General features: G+C 36.1%; 2 protein-coding genes across 3 annotated transcripts; both read left to right on the forward strand.

The window, feature by feature from the left end:
- The first annotated feature begins 4377 nt into the window (after positions 1-4377).
- On the forward strand, positions 4378-6391 carry LOC125479879 (iron-sulfur cluster assembly protein 1-like). Its single transcript, XM_048590029.1, has 3 exons — positions 4378-4775; positions 5570-5624; positions 6018-6391. The coding sequence occupies exons 1-3, from the start codon at positions 4469-4471 to the stop codon at positions 6175-6177; spliced, it is 522 nt and encodes a 173-aa protein (XP_048445986.1). The 5' UTR covers positions 4378-4468; the 3' UTR covers positions 6178-6391.
- Positions 6392-7619: 1228 nt separating this feature from the next.
- Positions 7620-15952, forward strand: LOC125479734 (pantothenate kinase 2-like). 2 transcript variants are annotated; one of them, XM_048589472.1, is made up of 23 exons: positions 7620-7894; positions 8247-8615; positions 9126-9338; positions 9475-9533; positions 9638-9754; positions 10313-10432; positions 10516-10610; positions 10714-10807; positions 10960-11091; positions 11211-11323; positions 11452-11644; positions 12437-12645; positions 13005-13049; positions 13171-13219; positions 13376-13458; positions 13674-13790; positions 14028-14091; positions 14366-14512; positions 14612-14770; positions 14853-14936; positions 15022-15216; positions 15350-15421; positions 15577-15952. In XM_048589472.1, the coding sequence occupies exons 2-23, from the start codon at positions 8315-8317 to the stop codon at positions 15664-15666; spliced, it is 2751 nt and encodes a 916-aa protein (XP_048445429.1). In that variant the 5' UTR covers positions 7620-7894; positions 8247-8314; the 3' UTR covers positions 15667-15952. The 2 variants fall into 2 exon arrangements, with proteins under 2 accessions (XP_048445429.1, XP_048445430.1); XM_048589473.1 differs by having other exon boundaries at positions 7620-7802.
- Positions 15953-17450: the final 1498 nt, after the last annotated feature.

A 17450-nucleotide genomic window follows, 5' to 3' on the forward strand; every position in this document is an offset into this window, starting at 1 on the left:
GTTCAGTCACCAATCCATTCTTTTGTATTACTTCCCTTTTTGTTACACACAAACTCCTTTTCTGTGATCTCACCATCCTTATTTTTCTTACTTTAATGCATCCGGACACTAAACCCAACCTCCCTTGCATAGTTGTTGTAAAATTCAAGCACTTTGTGACCTATGGTAGGCTTGAACTCATCCGTTACTTGAGGATAGAAAAAACAAATGTTAGCTACAATTTCTGACTGATTTTCCATGGGAACTAGCATTTCATTAGCTTTCATAACTTGAATAGGCATTTTGTCAATTTCCGTAACTTCAATAGCCATCTCATTAGCTTCCATAACTTGAACATAAACATTAGCACAATTAAACATCCACACCAAAAAGAATAATAAAAAGCATCAACAAAACTTGAACAGAAGAATAAAAGTCAAATTATTCAACTACTCCACTAACACATTCAAATCTGTAAGCAAATTTGAATTAGAAGTCAAAAGGTTTTTACCTTAAAACCCGAAAGAAAACCACCAAATTTATGGACCTATTCAAATTTGTAACCAATTTAAATTAGAACTCAAAAGGTTTTTACCCTAAAACCCAAAAGAAGACCACCAAATTTATGGACCCATTTGAAACCGGAACCATCCTAAATCAGAATGGAAATAGGTTTTTGTGTTTAGAATTCGAACAATATAAACCCCAATTGTTCAACCCAATATCCAAATTATACACCTAAAATAGTGAATGAGGAGGAGACCTATACCTGAAATCTTAAAGGTTAGACACGATGGTTTGTGATTTGGTTGAGTGCGAAGCTCTATTCGTGGGAAATGCATGTGCGTTTGTGTCGCAAGGAAACAGAGAGAACCAGAAAAGAAAAAAGAAATAGGGAAAAGAAAAAAAAATGTAAAGGAAAAAAAAAAGGATAAAAAGATTTTATAAGCTATTTAATCTAAACCACAAAATTTCATTAAAACCAATTTAACAGTCAAGAGGGTGCTCCCATTTTTTCAGAAAAATATGGATCCCTTTCGTTAAATAAATTATCTGTATATGTATGTAAGTATTTATAATTAACAGATTTGGCCAACTGACCTTTTCCTATTTCATTCACGTACGCATGCATATGCGTGCCTTGTTGCTATTGGACACTGCATTTTCTGATGTGGAATTTGCCAATTTGGGTTACACATCCATAATCGTACAAGCACCCTTCTAAATTAGGTACCTTTTTTTTTGTTTTAATTCTTTTCAGTAAATAGTTAGATTATTTTGGGGGTTAAGTTCAGATTACATATGTCAACTTCGTGTCTTTATCCGACACAACCGCATGGCCCTCCCAATATTCTATATTCTGAGTTAATTAGTTGTTAATTTGGCACCAACAGAAAGATCTCAGTTAGTGATGTTTTTTTATTAGCTAAATGTTCTTAAAATATGTTATCCTTACATTTGTTGCCGCAAGAGGGAAAAAGGAAAGGGCGGTTATTTGGCCATCATCGTGTGATTAGTTGGATTCAATTTATAGTAGCTAGCAGCTTAGGTTTTTCATTTTTTTAATCGCCACACAAAGAAGAAAAACAAAATTAGTGTCACCGTGAAAGTAACATTTTCTTGGGCAAAACACTTTTCAGGGTGCACCTAAAATTAGGAACGTTGATTGTTTATGCTTCACTTTCAATATATTAGGTAATGCCCTAACATTGGCCCCCCATGAGATAAGTAGGGATTCTAAATTTATGACATAATTAAGGTGAGACTGAGAGTGATAGAGAAAGAAGTATGGTATGGTATGGGTTGGGTTTGTTTTTTCAACCCGGAAATATTAGTTGCAATTGGAAATCCATCTTAAGGTGAAACGATAATTTAAAATATAAATTTTAGATTAATTATTCTTTTGATGAGCAATGAAACATGTCATAAAGTGCCAGTTTCTCCACAGTTTTTTTTTTTTTTTCTCTTCTGGATTAGGACCACATTTAAACATTTTCCCTACGAATTAAAAATGATTTTGTTCACAGAAATGTAAACAATAAGTTTTTTTTATTTTTTCATGTACATTTTTTCTATTATTTACGTAATCAATAACAATAAGTTGTTATTCAACGATACTATGATTAAAGTTAAATCCAAAAATGCTAACAGTTTAGAGTAAAGTCAAATCACTATAGAATCGAATATTAAATAATAAACAACAGAAAATAGAGAGATAACAAGAATGGAATCGAAGTTGAAATGACAATAATTCAGTGTTAAGACGAAAATCTAAATAGAAACTCCTAATATGAATTATGGAATATAATTACTTAAAAACGGAAGTGTTATTGACACTCTAAAAATCTCATTCTCCACTCCTCACAAATTTTATTTTTTTCTTCCAAATATAGAAAGTTTGAAGTGTAGAATGAGATTTTTAGAATGCCATAACAATTTCCTTAAAAAAGTTAATACATAAGTCTAAAGCTCATTATGTATATTAGAGAACAACAACCCAGAACCCTAAGCCTTGCATTTAAATAACCAAAATTCCAAATAAACCAAAACCCTAGCCTAACTAGATTTACAGGCTTAACATTGTAGATGTTCATACATTATTCTATCTTTTAAAAGGAATAAATTCAAAAGACACGACAATAAGTGTGCAAAAAAAAAGTTGAGTGTACGCAAATCATTTCTCGCTAACACTCACTTTAATATATAAGTTAACAATTTACAGATACGAATGAATAACTCTTTAACTGGAAGGAACCAAAGTGTGTAAATTTCTTGAGTGCACAATTAACAAGAATTATTGACCAACTCATTTGCTCAAAACAGCATCATGGGGTAGATAATAAAACAGCCAACCGATTTGGACATATATACCAAGAAGGCAAGTGGTTGGAGGATGTCTTTTGTTTAAGTTTTTTGGAGTGAGTTGGTGGAATGGAGGTCCCCGAGCTTACACCAATTATATGCAGTTGCAATAGTGTTTGAAACCAGCACAATGAACATTAAGAACAAGATGGAGGAGAAGTTAGGTCAATGGTTATTAGGTTCCTTGTGGAACTCATCTATCTAGCTAACTACATCTTTCTCGCTTGTATATGATAATACCAATAACATAGCTTCATAAACAAAAATTTCAGACTAAAAAGATAATTACAATTATAGGTTACTCGAATTGGAAGCTAAGCTTGAGGTTGATTATGTGGGATGGTCCAACACGTCTCATTTATTAAAAAAAATTGGTTCAAGTTACAGTGAATAGACTTTAAATGCGTGGGCTAAAGATGTTAAAAATCATCTTGGATACGAATAACCATGAGATTTTCACCTTTTAAACTCGATGAAACGACTATGATAATAAAACTCTCCACCTTAAAATTGTCTTGTATACTTGTTTAACACTTTAAAGTATTAAAAATATATAGTTTTACACAATTTTTTTTCAATTTAGAATTTTGTTTCTTCGTTGTTCAAAATTAGTAGTATTCTTTAGTATTTTTGGGGGGGGGGGGGAGAAATTATTCTTTAGTATTTAATGTAATGCTAATGATGAATTATTTTGTATTACTTTAAAGAAAAAAAATCAATACAAATAGAATGTGGATGCTTATGGCATTTGCATTTCCCGACCCGACCTACTTCTTTGTCATCTTTAACCTTAAGCCATTTTTCAAAAGTTGTTCTTTTTACACCCAGAAGTGGTCTTTGGACACCCAATTATCTTTGCAAATATACCAAATCGAACCCTTAATATATTATGCTTTATTTCATTAAAAATGAAACTTAATAGATACTAAAAAGGAATTTAAAACTAACAAAAAAACAAACTTTGCTATTTTGAAATACTAGCATCTTGCCACATGTGTCACTCGACTCTTTTTTACTTATTTTAGATATTAATTTTTTTAAAATATATTTTAAAACATAATGAACATAATATTCAGTCTCACAATGATTTTTTTTTAATTTTAGAAATCTTAATGAGAGAAAGGTAATTTGGGTATTAGAAAAGTTTCATTTTTTTGCCTTCTCCCTATGTATAGAGATTTAACAGTGGAGATCGACAGCGGCCTCACATCCTTTTTTTATTTTTCAATGTTAATTTCATTATTTACAAAAAAAAAAGAACATAAATTTCTTTTTGTTTTATTCTGAAATATTTAAAGTGGGTTTTTGGGTCATTTTCTCTTAATTTTCTTCCAAAATTTTGGGTGTCCAAAAAACACTTTCGAGTTTAGACAAAACCACTCATTTTCCAATGGTAATATAAAAGCCCGGGCCCGTTTACAATTGGACCAAGTCCAAACAGGCCCAAATGGGTTCATGAAAACTCGAGTGAAATCTCCACCGTCCACCTGTCCACCTGTCCACAAGCTCATCCAGAAATCCGGGAAATACCGCTATCCAAAACCGCAAATCCCTAATTTCGTATTTATCGTCTTCGTTCACAAAAATCGAATATTTCACCTGAAAATTTTGCAACCGCGGAGCAAAAATGATGAGACTTGCGGCGAAGAGGCTTCTCCAAGGCGGCCGTCTGGGGTCACCGGAGGCTCAGTCGCCAGCGGTCCTGGGCCTGCCACGTATGTACCACGAGAGGGTGGTGGACCACTACGACAACCCCCGCAACGTCGGATCGTTCGATAAGAATGATCCGACGGTCGGTACGGGGCTCGTCGGCGCGCCAGCCTGTGGCGACGTGATGAAGCTCCAGATTAAGGTCGATGACAGCACGGGAAAGATTGTTGATGCCTGCTTCAAGACCTTTGGGTGTGGATCGGCCATTGCTTCTTCTTCTGTCGGTTAGTCACGTTTATATCTGTGTGTATATATAAATATAGATATTCAGATATTTGTGTATGTTATTTACTGTTTGGTTGCCTAGAAAATTTTGGGGCAGGCAAGAATGAATTTTTTTTTTAATAGCAATCGGAATTCGAAGCATGCTATATGGACTGTAGTGTTTATTGATTGAATTCTTTGGTGATTTGTTGGATTAATTTGAGGTATGCTTAAGAATGTGTAATTTTGAGCTTATAACTTGTTCTGTTGGGTTGCCAATTAAAGATTGAATCCATACCTTTTCCCAACGTTTCGTATTTCATTCCAATTCATAGAGACAATGATTAATTTGTTTATTTGTGTAATCATCTGGGGAGGTTTGAATAATGGAAACAGCCTCTTTGCAAAGCAAGGGTAAGACTGTGTACGATATACTTTCCCTCACTCTCGCAGAGCTGGGAGCCTTGTTGGCTTGAGGTCGCTTTTTGTATAATTGTCTCGGAACCGTTTTGCTGTTTCAGTAATCAATCAACTGCATGTACAATTTGGGGTAACGGGAAATTTTGGCCCATTGAAACAAATTGGTTGTGTTGCTGCTTTCTTTGAAGCTCATAAATTAGGAATTGTAACATTTAAAGCTAATAAATTAGGAATTGTAACATTTATATAGGTTTAAGATGAATAATTGTTACTGTTTCATGGCTTATGAATCTTACCTTGCTTAGTTTTTGGTCTTAAAGTGGCTAATATGATTCTTTCTGGACTGATAGCTTTGATTTAATTTGTCTAATGCTGGGTTTGTATCTTCTTTCAGCTACGGAATGGGTGAAGGGGAAACAAATGGAGGAAGTCCTGACTATTAAGAACACGTGAGTTCTGCTCTTCCTCTTATATATTTGTCGAATTTCTTTTGTTCATATTTCTTGCTGATATTGTTGTTAACAGTAATGGTCTTGGATATTTAATTGAGTGTATTTTTGGTTTGCATGATGCTAGTTTTGTTCTTTCGATATTAACTTGTTGGCGTTGTATGAACCTGTGACTTCTGCTGTTGTATTCTTGGCATTTAGTTAATATTATTATGCATGATACTTACCATGGTGTCCTTCCGCCAACTAATCGATATTCATGTTATCATGTTTGAGCTCTGGTTTGCTGTTGCTCAAAGAGTTTGTTCTGCTGGAAGCTTTGATACTATGTGTGATTTTCTTCACTACATTTTTGCTCATTGCTTTGATGGGTTCTTTTGAATGTCGTTGCAGAGAGATTGCAAAACATCTTTCCCTACCTCCGGTTAAGCTTCACTGCAGCATGCTCGCGGAGGATGCCATCAAGGCAGCTGTTAAAGACTATCAAGCCAAGCAAACCAAATCAAGTGGCAGTACAGAGGTATCTCCTGTGGAGAAGGCTGCCAATGCTTGATTTTTCTCATATGAAATGATGATGAAAAATTAGAGTGGCCGGTTTTCTACCTGTCCGATGTTTACTAGATGTTTTAATAATACGGTTGTACTGGATGAGACTAGCGTCCGTCGATCCGTATTTTTTCTATTTGTGTTCTTCTTTTCTCGTGGAATTGCAGCTGTATGAACAAACAAGCTTTTTGGGTACATATGAAAGATGGTTTTTATGTGTTCATGTGGATCCTTAAGATGTTCAAACTCCTTTTAGTTTAAATCTTTTTTCTAAATACAAAATTGCAACTTTACACCCTATTTTGATTTTATGTTTTGTCTTGTATCTGCGTCGATTTTATATTATTTATAAATATTGAAATGACACAAAATATTCATTTATAACGATGTAGTAAAATAATTGTGAGTGTTAGGTGCCCTATTTCATAGCAAAATGTTTGAGTACATACTAAGAACCTTGCAACCAAAAAATACTACCAAATCACAAAATAAAGTAACATAGTTTAACTTCTGAAATCAACTACCAAAATAAAATGGATTTATGCCTTGGGTTTAATACTTGTTGGCAATATAGTAGCATAAAGTTGATAAAAAAAAAGATTGACATCTTTATTTTGACCTCAATTTGCGTAGAAAAAACCTCGTTTCATCAAACAAATTGAACATGATAGAAGCGAATTGACTGAAGGTTTTCAAAGTGAAAATGAGTGAAAACGTAACTAGAGATAGAAGAAGATACTTGATAACACGATAAATGTAAATTATCGCACTTAGTTCACTAATTCAAAACATGACCCACAAAGTTATAAATTTTTAGTTTCCTCCAATATTTTATATAGCCAATGATCCTTTTGGAACTAGACAATTTTTCCATCTCAGCTCCTAAATACAAAAATACTAATATATCGTGTTCGTTGATGTTATGTTTTTTTGTTGGAGTCAAGTTTGAGTGTTTTAAATATTGAAATGACCCAAAATATTCATTTATAAATGTGTAAAATATCTGTGAGCCGGAAAAGGATTCTAGCCAGATCATTTTTCTGAGGATGAGATTTCGTGATCGTGACCGTTCATCGTATATTATACAAGTCAGAAATAATTTCAAAATTTAAAATTTAAAATTTAAAATTAAATATAAATAGTATTTAACGAAAAATGATCGCATAATGTACGATGAATGGTCGTAATCGCGGAATTCCCACGCACTGGCCAGGGACGATCTCTAGGGTTAAGTCCAATCAGACCCTTATAAGTATAATCCCAAATCCCTCTCTCTCGTCTTCTCAAAACCGCCAACGATCCTCTTCTTTTTTTTTTTTTTTCCTTCATCTTCTTCAATCGAAAAGGATTTGGGATCCTTTTCCAGCTGACGTGCCACGGTTTAATATTTTATTTTTTTTTACTTTTAGGCGCGTGCAATACATGCGTGGAGAAGGAGAGTGGGACGACTAAATCTACATGGTATTTCTTCACGGGCGCCACAGCACGAAATCAGCGTATTATCACGCGCTCCCTAAGCGAGTACGTGTACACCACCCAGCCTGCCACCGGAGGAACAAACCAAACCCATCACAAAACCCGAGACACAACAACTGCCGAGTGCTGACTGCCCCAAATCTCCTTCAACGAAAGGTACCAATCTTTTCGCAATCTGTCTCCTAAATGCTCGTATTACTGCGTTGCTGCCTTCACTCCTCTCGGATCCAAAGTCTCACACTTTTAAGGTTCCCATTTAATTTGTTTTTGTTGACATTCCAGTTCAACCACCTCCCTCCCACTTCCTCACCTAACCCCACTTTTTAATTTACCATTGTTGTTGTTTTTTAATCTTCTGGGTCCATTTCTTTCTATTTTTTTTTTGTTTAATGGCATAATTTACTTGTTTTTTCTTATCATTTGATGTAAATTCTGTCTTTGGTGGTCAAGATACATTTAAAAGCTTGACAATTTCAGTTAATTTCAGCCCAATTTTCATCGAAGTCAGCAACTTTAATTCCAATATCTTCAAAGTTTGTAAATTTAATCCATTTGTTCAACTGGTTTAATCAATTTTTTATTAATTGATTGTTTGTTTAGGTCAAAGTGGGCACACATAGGCCAAAGGGAAACAGTTGAGAGGTTGGGAAGGGTTGATATTTGGATTAATGGCTGGTTTAAGAGAGGACCCAGTTCTTGGAACTAACGATATAAAAGAGAGAGAGGGAGAACAAGAAGCTGACAAAATTAGTTATACTTTAGAGTCCCATGTGGTGATTAGAACAGAAGGAGGAGAGGTTGAGAGAGATATGGCTCCGGCCACCGGAAGTTCGATTCACCGGTCGGGTTCCCGGCCCCAGTTGGACCTCAGCAAAGCTGCCATTCAAGGGAATTTTGAAGAGAGGGACCCTACAATTCTTCTGCCTAATCAGTCTGATGACCTGTCTCACTTGGCCTTGGACATTGGAGGTATAATTTTTATACTTCACTTCAATCACTTGTTTTTGAAAGGTCTTGTGGTTTTTGGATTCTAAATTTTCTGTTTTGTTAGCTTTCACTGTATGGGATTGTATTTTCTGTTGTTCTTTGCTTACCTTTATAGATTAAAGTGATCATCTTTTTTAAGGAAGGTATAAGTTTGATTTAGTGGAGCAAGAGGCTTGTAGCTCAGTTGGTTAAGTGCGCTCACCCGTGCATGGAGGTCCCGAGTTTGATTTCCCCCTCCCCCAATATGACATGTATAAAAAAATGATTGATTTGGTGAAGAGAAAGGGAAATTATGCATGCATTGCTATATCCAGTGAGAATGGCTTAATTGTGATCGTTGGTGCTATAATTTGTGGTGTTTTAAGTTTAGTTGTGAATTTGTGATCGGTACCAGACTGTGTGAGATCGCGTGCAAAATTTTGAGTTCAAGGAAACTGTTTTAGTTTGTTTATAAAAATCGGTGTTTTAAGGTGTTTAATGGTTTAATGGCAGGATCTCTCATCAAGTTGGTGTATTTCTCAAGACATGAAGGCCAATCAATTGATGATAAAAGGAAGAAAACTTTGAAGGAGAGATTGGGAATATCAAATGGTAGTAGGAGAAGCTATCCTATTCTTGGTGGGAGGCTTCATTTTGTGAAGTTTGAGACGAACAAGATTAACGAGTGCTTAGACTTCATCTATTCTAAGCAGCTTCACCGTGGTGGTATATTCTTCTGGCTGTTATTTTCTCTTGCTGCAGTCGTTAGATTTCTCGAACTTATATGATATTTGTGCTTGAATCCTTCAAGTTTTCAGCAAAAACATATACCTGTGTTCTAAGAAAGACTAATTGTGGATAGGAATGGATGCTCGTATCTGGAATCCTGATGCCCCAACTAATGAAAGTTCCGTAATTAAGGTAATATAATGGTTTATTGATCTTGTTTTGTATTTTGGAATTCCATTATTTCTGTGTATTTTTAGGGATCATACTAACATCAATGAGTGAATTCTTGCCTGAAGGCCACAGGTGGTGGGGCATACAAGTTTGCGGACCTCTTCAAAGAACGGCTTGGGCTTAGTCTTGACAAAGAAGACGAAATGAATTGTCTAGTGGCTGGAGCAAATTTTCTACTCAAGGTGGATGTTGATACAAAATAACATTTTCTTATGGATTAGTACTTTTTGCTCCTTTTGTTGTGTTTTTCGTTTGAAAAATGGCACGAACTTCTTGTTTGTCCATTAGTTTCCAGTAAGAAAATTAAAAACTTCTAATTCTCTGCTCCTGGATTTTGACTTTGCCTTTATCAGTAAATTTGAGTTGAGTTCATATGTTACCAAGAAAAACAAACTTTAATTTTTGGCTTTTTGTTTCACTTCATTTGTCATATTAGAGGTTTTTTATTCGAGAAATCTGGCATCCAGTTTTTATTTGGTGTTCTGATATGCTCATCTCTCCTCCTTGTATATGGGAGTTCTATCGTTTAAGTGTTGAATGAATTACCGTCTTAAAAAAAAACACTATGATTTGGAATTATCACATATTGTTCATTCATGGCTTGCTGATAAATTGTGTGGGTACCGTACAGGGACATCATCAAGTACTCATATTATCTTATAGTACATTTTTGCTTTCTTTCCTCCATCATAATCTTACTTCTCTGAGAGGTAATTATGTTCTACCTTGATTTCTAGTAGGCAATTCGTCATGAAGCTTTCACACACAAGGAGGGTCAGAAAGAGTTTGTGCAGATTGACCAGAATGACTTATTCCCGTATCTTCTAGTTAACATTGGGTCTGGTGTTAGTATGATTAAGGTAACTCTTTCTTATGTTTTCTTGTTATTAATTCTGGAGACTTGTTGAGTCTATTTATCATCAATTAACCTATGTTGCTCTAGGTTGATGGAGATGGCAAATTTCAGCGGATAAGTGGGACAAATGTTGGTGGTGGTACTTATTGGGGCTTGGGGAAACTGTTAACAAAGTGCAAAAGGTATTTTGTTCTTCGGATTAATGTTTTGTTGCTTTCTATTTTTCATCTCATCTCTTTCTAGAAAGTTTGTCCAGGTCTTTGACTAATTCATTCCCCGTATCAGTTTTGACGAGTTGTTAGAGCTGAGTCAACGGGGAGATAATAGGACTATAGACATGCTTGTCGGGGACATTTATGGTGGTATGGACTACTCAAAGGTATGCAGATTGTCTATTCTGTGGAGAACACTACTCTGAAGTTTGGAGCTGTAAATTAGTCCAGAAATTTTAATATTGATTATCATGAATTATGCAAATTTCCTTAATGTAGTAGAGTGACTAAGCATCCCTAATCATAAAACATGTTATAGATCGGACTCTCTGCGTCAACCATCGCCTCTAGTTTTGGGAAGGCTATTTCAGAAAAAAAGGAGCTTGAAGACTACAGTCCTGAAGATATATCCCTGTCTCTCTTACGAATGATTTCTTATAATATTGGCCAGGTGTTTTTTTCGCTTACAAGATTATGTTATTGTTACGCAATTTATGTTGTGCCTTATTCGAATACGTGATATCTAAAGATGTGCTGATTTTGGTGATCTGATTGGACTGTTTGGTGCAGATAGCTTATCTAAATGCACTACGGTTTGGTCTGAAGCGAATATTTTTTGGAGGTTTTTTCATAAGGGGTCATGCTTATACCATGGACACTATCTCCTTTGCGGTTCAGTTCTGGTACACATACAACTTACTTATCAAGATTTAGACGTTAAATCCTCTTCTTCCTTGTCTTTGATGTTGAGTATAATTTGTTTACTGCTTTATCTTAAAGTTTGAAAATATTGGATGTGTGTGTTTTTTAGGTCAAAGGGAGAGGCACAAGCAATGTTCTTGAGACATGAAGGTTTTCTGGGAGCTTTAGGTGCATTTATGAGCTATGAAAAGCATGGTCTCGATGACTTGATGGTCCATCATTTAGTTGAAAGATTTCCTATGGGCGCACCATATACTGGAGGAAAGATTCATGGTCCACCGCTTGGGGATTTGAACGAGAAGGTAAAGTGTTATCAGAGCTGAAAAGACATGACCTTGAGCTGCTGACCCTCTGATAATAATGGATCTGGGTTGTATGGTTTTCTTTTGTTTAGTTTCAGGAAGGCATTAATCCAGCTTTAAATATATCAGCCTGAAAAAAAAAAAAAGAAGCAAGTAATGTCAAATCATTTATAATCAGAATTCAGAATGTCCCGCAACGTATCACAGCCTTTTTTTCTGGGAGTGGAAAAGTGACTCCACTACAATGATGCTCCAGAATCACATCTTTTGATACTATTCCAAATAAATAACTCAGGCATCTTTGAAAATTAGATTCTTGGAGCAACTATACAGGCGCATATATTCTTTCTAAGGGCCAACTTGCCTCAGAGGCAACAGGTTGATGAATTTCCATAAGAGCTGCCTGAATTTGGAATATAGGAATAGGAAAGGTTGGGCAATCAGCTGCGGTTTACATTGTGATCGACTTTTCAGTATGTACAACTACAAGCCATTGTTTCTGACTGGTCTCACCATGAATGCTCCTATATATCATTCTGGAATGAGATTAGCTTTGATTTTATCGTACTTTAAGTCTTTTCTTCATGTTGTTATCCGGGATTTGATGATGTTCTTGTTCACGTTACTTGTATCAGTTTCTTTACTAATAAAATTTGGGTTTCTTATGAAAAAAGGGAAAAGACTATAGTCTTATTGTTATGGTTCTTAATGGAATTTGGACAGATACTATATTGCCTTTTCAAGTATGACTAATAAATCTTAGTACTTATGAGTCGGAAACCTTGAATGCAGATTTCATGGATGGAAAAGTTTGTTCGCAAAGGGACTGAGATTACTGCTCCAGTACCAATGGCTCCACCTGGAACTACTGGACTTGGAGGCTTTGAAGTTCCTTCATCCAAAGGAGGTACTCTGCGTTCTGATGCAAGTGCTTTAAACGTTGGGGTTCTCCATCTGGTACCCACTTTGGAAGTCTTTCCATTATTGGCAGACCCAAAAACGTAAGTTAACTTACAGATTGTTGTTGATCATTACTCTCCTAAAATTGTAGCTGGGGCTTAGATTAGTTGGTAACTGAACCTCTCTAATAGAGTGGAGGTTCCAAGTTCCAATACACCCTTCCCATATGTCGGAATATCCTCACAAAGCTTGTGCTTTTACGGAACTTCAGCAGTTTCACTCAGTGTATTGGTATCGTTTACAGTGATACGAGTGAGACCTTAATATGTTTGTGCTGTCAAGAGTCACATCTTGTACTAGGATCTTAATTATTGGCGCTTTTACACTATATTGATTTTTTCTTAATCTTTCATGCCTTTTACACTAAATACTTGTTTCCTTCATTTTTCTGATGTTACAGGTATGAACCCAACACTATCGATCTCTCAGATCACGGAGAGTTAGAGTGAGTACATGCTGTTACCTTCCTGTTTGTTTAGAAATCCATAGAATTCATCTGCACAACGTTAGTAATTATGTCGATATTAGTTTGCTGTGTGTAATTTGGGGTGTCTTTCATGCTATAGGTACTGGTTCACTGTGCTGTCAGAGCATCTACCAGACCTTGTTGATAAGGTAAACATTAGCATTCGTCAGAGCATCTGTTCATATAACTATATCATCTTTACCTGTCTGAAGCTTTATAGGCAACCAGATGTTATGTGGTTGTGCATTTCCAGTTTGTTTTATTATTGATTTATGACTTTGAGAGGTCGGTGTGAAACATGGTAGGCAGTGGCAAGTGAAGGTGGGACGGATGATGCTAAAAGAAGGGGTGATGCTTTTGCTCGTGCCTTTTCTGCTCACTTGGCACGGTAACTATGCTCTCTGAGAAATTACAATTCATATTTGTTGTATATAACATTTTGATCGGTCATAAGGTTTGAGACTCCCAGTTCCGTGCATGCAAGTTTGCAATGCTATCACGTGTCCCGTCTGAAACCTGTTTTCTTATAAATATAAGTTCTTACAGATCCATTAAATTTGATATGTACTTATTCTATTTAACAACTTCCAACTGGCCGTATAGGTTGATGGAGGAGCCTGCTGCATATGGAAAGTTAGGGTTGGCCAATCTATTGGAACTGAGAGAAGAATGCTTGAGGGAGTTCCAATTTGTTGATGCGTATAGAAGTATAAAACAAAGGTAATTTCACTTTATTTCATAAAGCTGATAAGATGATTTCGATCAAGTTCTAGCACGTATACTCTTTCGCAAGTGACGTGGATGAGAGTATGACAATAACTCTGAGGGTTCTACCTCATAAACCAATTTACGGGTGCCTTTAGATAGTGTAAAAGAAAGTCTTGCCTAATGAAAGTCATTGTTAATTTACTTCACTCATGGTGATTCTAACCCTCTCCTGCTTTATGAATGTAACAGGGAAAATGAGGCATCACTTGCTGTTTTAGCTGATCTGCTAATGGAGCTCGATGGTATGAGTGAGGTACTATTCCCATTCTTTGTTGAATATGGTTGTTACCATACGCCATTATGGTATTTGTTGATATTTATCCGATTCATCTTTCACTGTCGTTGCAAAAGTTTAAAGAGTATGGAAGCCTACTCTATGTTGGTTAAACTGTGGTAAATATAACTTCTTGTGGGCACCTGGCTACATTTTTGGATGGTACAATTGGTTCCTTCCAGTACAGTTGAGCCATTCCATCTGACACTTTTGAACCGGTGTTCTGATCATTTGAAAACTTCTTAATTTACAGGAAGCAAGACTGCTTACCCTTATTGAAGGTGTTCTTGCTGCGAACATTTTCGACTGGGGATCCCGTGCTTGCGTGGATCTCTATCACAAAGGAACGATTATTGAAATTTATAGAATGAGCCGCAATAAGATGCAAAGACCTTGGCGCGTAAGTGGATTCAAATCCAGTTCCCATGTCCTTTCAATTGTTTTAAATTAATTGCCAATTGGCTATTCGTATGTAAAAGAGCTTTTAATATTTATGCAGGTGGACGACTTTGATGTTTTCAAAGAGAGAATGTTAGGATCTGGAGATAAAAAACCTCGTCCACATAAAAGAGCTTTGCTATTTGTGGATAACTCGGGTGCTGACGTTATTCTAGGAATGCTGCCCCTAGCACGGGAACTTCTCCGACGGGGAACAGAAGTAAGTTTATTGCTGCCCAAGGCTCAATCTTTATCTAATTAAGTTATTCAATGAAAATGTCGTAATAAGATTGATTTTGCAGGTTGTTTTGGTTGCCAACTCCCTTCCAGCTCTAAATGATGTGACTGCAATGGAGCTTCCTGAAATTGTTGCCGAAGCTGCCAAGGTTAGTCCATAAGCACGATGTCTTTTGTTGTATGGTATATATAGAAACGACGAGGGAAAAAGAAACTGATTCTTCTAGTCAACAGCATTGTGACATTCTTCGCAGAGCTGCTGAAGCGGGAGGCTTGCTTGTGGATGCAATGGTTAGCACTCTAGATGGCTCTAAAGGAAATTCATCTTCGGTTCCCTTGATGGTTGTTGAGAATGGTTGCGGTAGTCCTTGCATAGACTTACGGCAAGTTAGCTCTGAGCTAGCCGCTGCTGCAAAAGAGGCCGATTTGGTATGATGCTCATTCAAACTACTAAAACCATTGTCAAGCATTACTAATAACATAATAAACACCTAAAGACAAAAAACGAATGACGTAGAAAAACTCTTCAAATCATTCTATTGACTTAACACTATCCGTGCAGGTTATCTTGGAAGGCATGGGCAGAGCTCTTCATACCAACTTTAATGCGAAGTTTAAATGCGACGCTTTAAAGGTGAGGATTTCAATGGTTCTCTTACTTTGGTGTGATGTTTCAGTTATGCCGGTATTCCCAGTAAGACAGAGAACCAAGTGAACTTTGATCCAACCTGCCATAGGATTCTAAGGTTTTCTTTTGCACAGCAATCATAATAACGACTTCTTTTGCAGCTTGCAATGGTGAAGAACCAAAGGTTGGCCCAAAAACTGATCAAAGGCGACATATACGACTGCGTTTGCAGATACGAACCAGTAAGTTAAAAGCTCCAGTTCACAGCTTCTCGTAGCGTCCGATTGTAAGCCATGAGAGGTCTCGATCTCAGGAGACAACTGCTCGATACAAAAACGAATAAAGCTTATGATTTTATGCTGACTTACAAGGACCCCAATTTCGTGGCGGGGTTAATGGTTCTCTTCTATGTATGTTACGTATTTGTTCATCGCCATCCGAAAGGATGTGGCTTTCGCTTGTGTAATCAAAATCGAATCAAAATAATGTCGTTGACAAAGCTAAAATAAGAGGAAAAATAAGGAACTTTACCGAAAAGCTTCCGTTACTTTAACGAAAAATCACATTTTTATATTAAAAAATCAATTTTGATACTATTCATTTTACTTTTTATTTTTTCCTTGTTAAAACTTAAAGTTTTCAAGTTTTTTTTTATTAGTTTTCCTAAAAATAATTAAAATTGTCGCCAAAGGTCATATATTGCAACGAACTAGTTTTTATCTACGCTTTGTAACAGTCGCTATCTTGAATTTTTTTCTGATTAAAGTAGAATCATGTTTATTGTTTGACCAAAAAAAGATAAAAATATGCGGTCCTGGTTTACAATCTACGAACATATTCTACTACTTTTATGGGATCTGCATGTTTTTCAATTTAAATTGCTATAAAATATTTTGGGTAAATGATAAAAAACTACCTTAATTATGAGTCTTATAACACTATCATACCTCATCTTTTAAAATTGACAATGTCATATCTCATCTTTAGAATTTGATCTTATGTTATATCTTCCATTAGCTTGGTGTGAATTTCTCAGTTAAATGTTGACATGACTTGATCCGAGACCCACTTTCTATTAAAAATTTAATAAAATATTATTAAAAACTAAAAAAAATCATTTAATATTTTTTAAATATTAAAATAATAAAAAAAAAGTTAAAAAAAAAAAAAAAAAAAAAACCCTCAGTTCGTCCCTTCCCCCCCTTTCTCTCTCTTCTCCCCCATCTTCATCTTCTTCCCCCTTCCTGCAACCTAGAAAAAGAAAAGAAAAAAAAAAAAAAAACCAATTTGTCTTTCCCCCTCACCCACCCTCAGTTTGTCTTCCCCCCTCCCCACCCACCCCCAACCCCCCCCCAAAAATAAAAAAAATCTTCATCTTCCCCGACCCCCCTTCCTTTCTTCCCCTCTCCCATCTTCCCTAAACCCTCCGCACCCACTACCTGCAACCCAAAAAAAAAAAAAAACCCAGATTCCGTTGAGGTGGAATCGGGAAACCTTCGCCAGGGCGATTTCACGGGTGGAGAACTTGGGCGCGGAGAAAATGGGGGGACTGGGTGTGGAGGGAAGAGGGTGGGTGCGAGGTTGGGTGCGGAGGGCGGGTGCGAGGGTGGGTGCAGAGGGTGGATGCGAGGGTGGATGCAGGGAGAAGAGGGGGTGGGGAGGGGGGAAGACAAATTTTTTTTTTTTTTTTTTTCCTTCTTTGCAGGAAGGGTGAAGATGATGAAGATGGGGGAGAAGAGAGAGAAGGGAGGAAGGAAATGAACTGAGGTTTTTTTATATATTTTTTTTAACTTTTCATTATTATTTTAATATTTAAAAAATATTAAATGATTTTTTTAGTTTTTTATAATATTTTATTAAATTTTTAGTAGAAAGTGTGCTCCGATTACCATGTCAGCATTTAACTGAGAAATTCACGCCAAGCTAACGGAAGGTATAACATTAGACCAAATTCTAAAGATGAGGTATGACATTATCAATTTTAAAAGACGAGGTATGATAGCGTCATGAGACCAATAATTGAGGTAATTTTGTG

This window comes from the organism of the source record quoted next, unplaced genomic scaffold (genome assembly GCF_019419815.1).
Source record: "Pyrus x bretschneideri cultivar Hongxiangsu unplaced genomic scaffold, Pyrus_bretschneideri_v1 Contig3, whole genome shotgun sequence".
NCBI classification, from domain to species: domain Eukaryota; kingdom Viridiplantae; phylum Streptophyta; class Magnoliopsida; order Rosales; family Rosaceae; genus Pyrus; species Pyrus x bretschneideri.

Coding starts and splice junctions, on each gene's coding strand:
- LOC125479879 (XM_048590029.1), top strand. CDS start 4,469: ATGATGAGACTTGCGGCGAAGAGGCTTCTCCAAGGCGGCCGTCTGGGG. Junction 4,776..5,569: donor CATTGCTTCTTCTTCTGTCG/GTTAGTCACGTT, acceptor ATCTTCTTTCAG/CTACGGAATGGGTGAAGGGG. Junction 5,625..6,017: donor GTCCTGACTATTAAGAACAC/GTGAGTTCTGCT, acceptor ATGTCGTTGCAG/AGAGATTGCAAAACATCTTT.
- LOC125479734 (XM_048589472.1), top strand. CDS start 8,315: ATGGCTGGTTTAAGAGAGGACCCAGTTCTTGGAACTAACGATATAAAA. Junction 10,808..10,959: donor GTGGTATGGACTACTCAAAG/GTATGCAGATTG, acceptor AACATGTTATAG/ATCGGACTCTCTGCGTCAAC. Junction 13,050..13,170: donor TCAGATCACGGAGAGTTAGA/GTGAGTACATGC, acceptor TTCATGCTATAG/GTACTGGTTCACTGTGCTGT.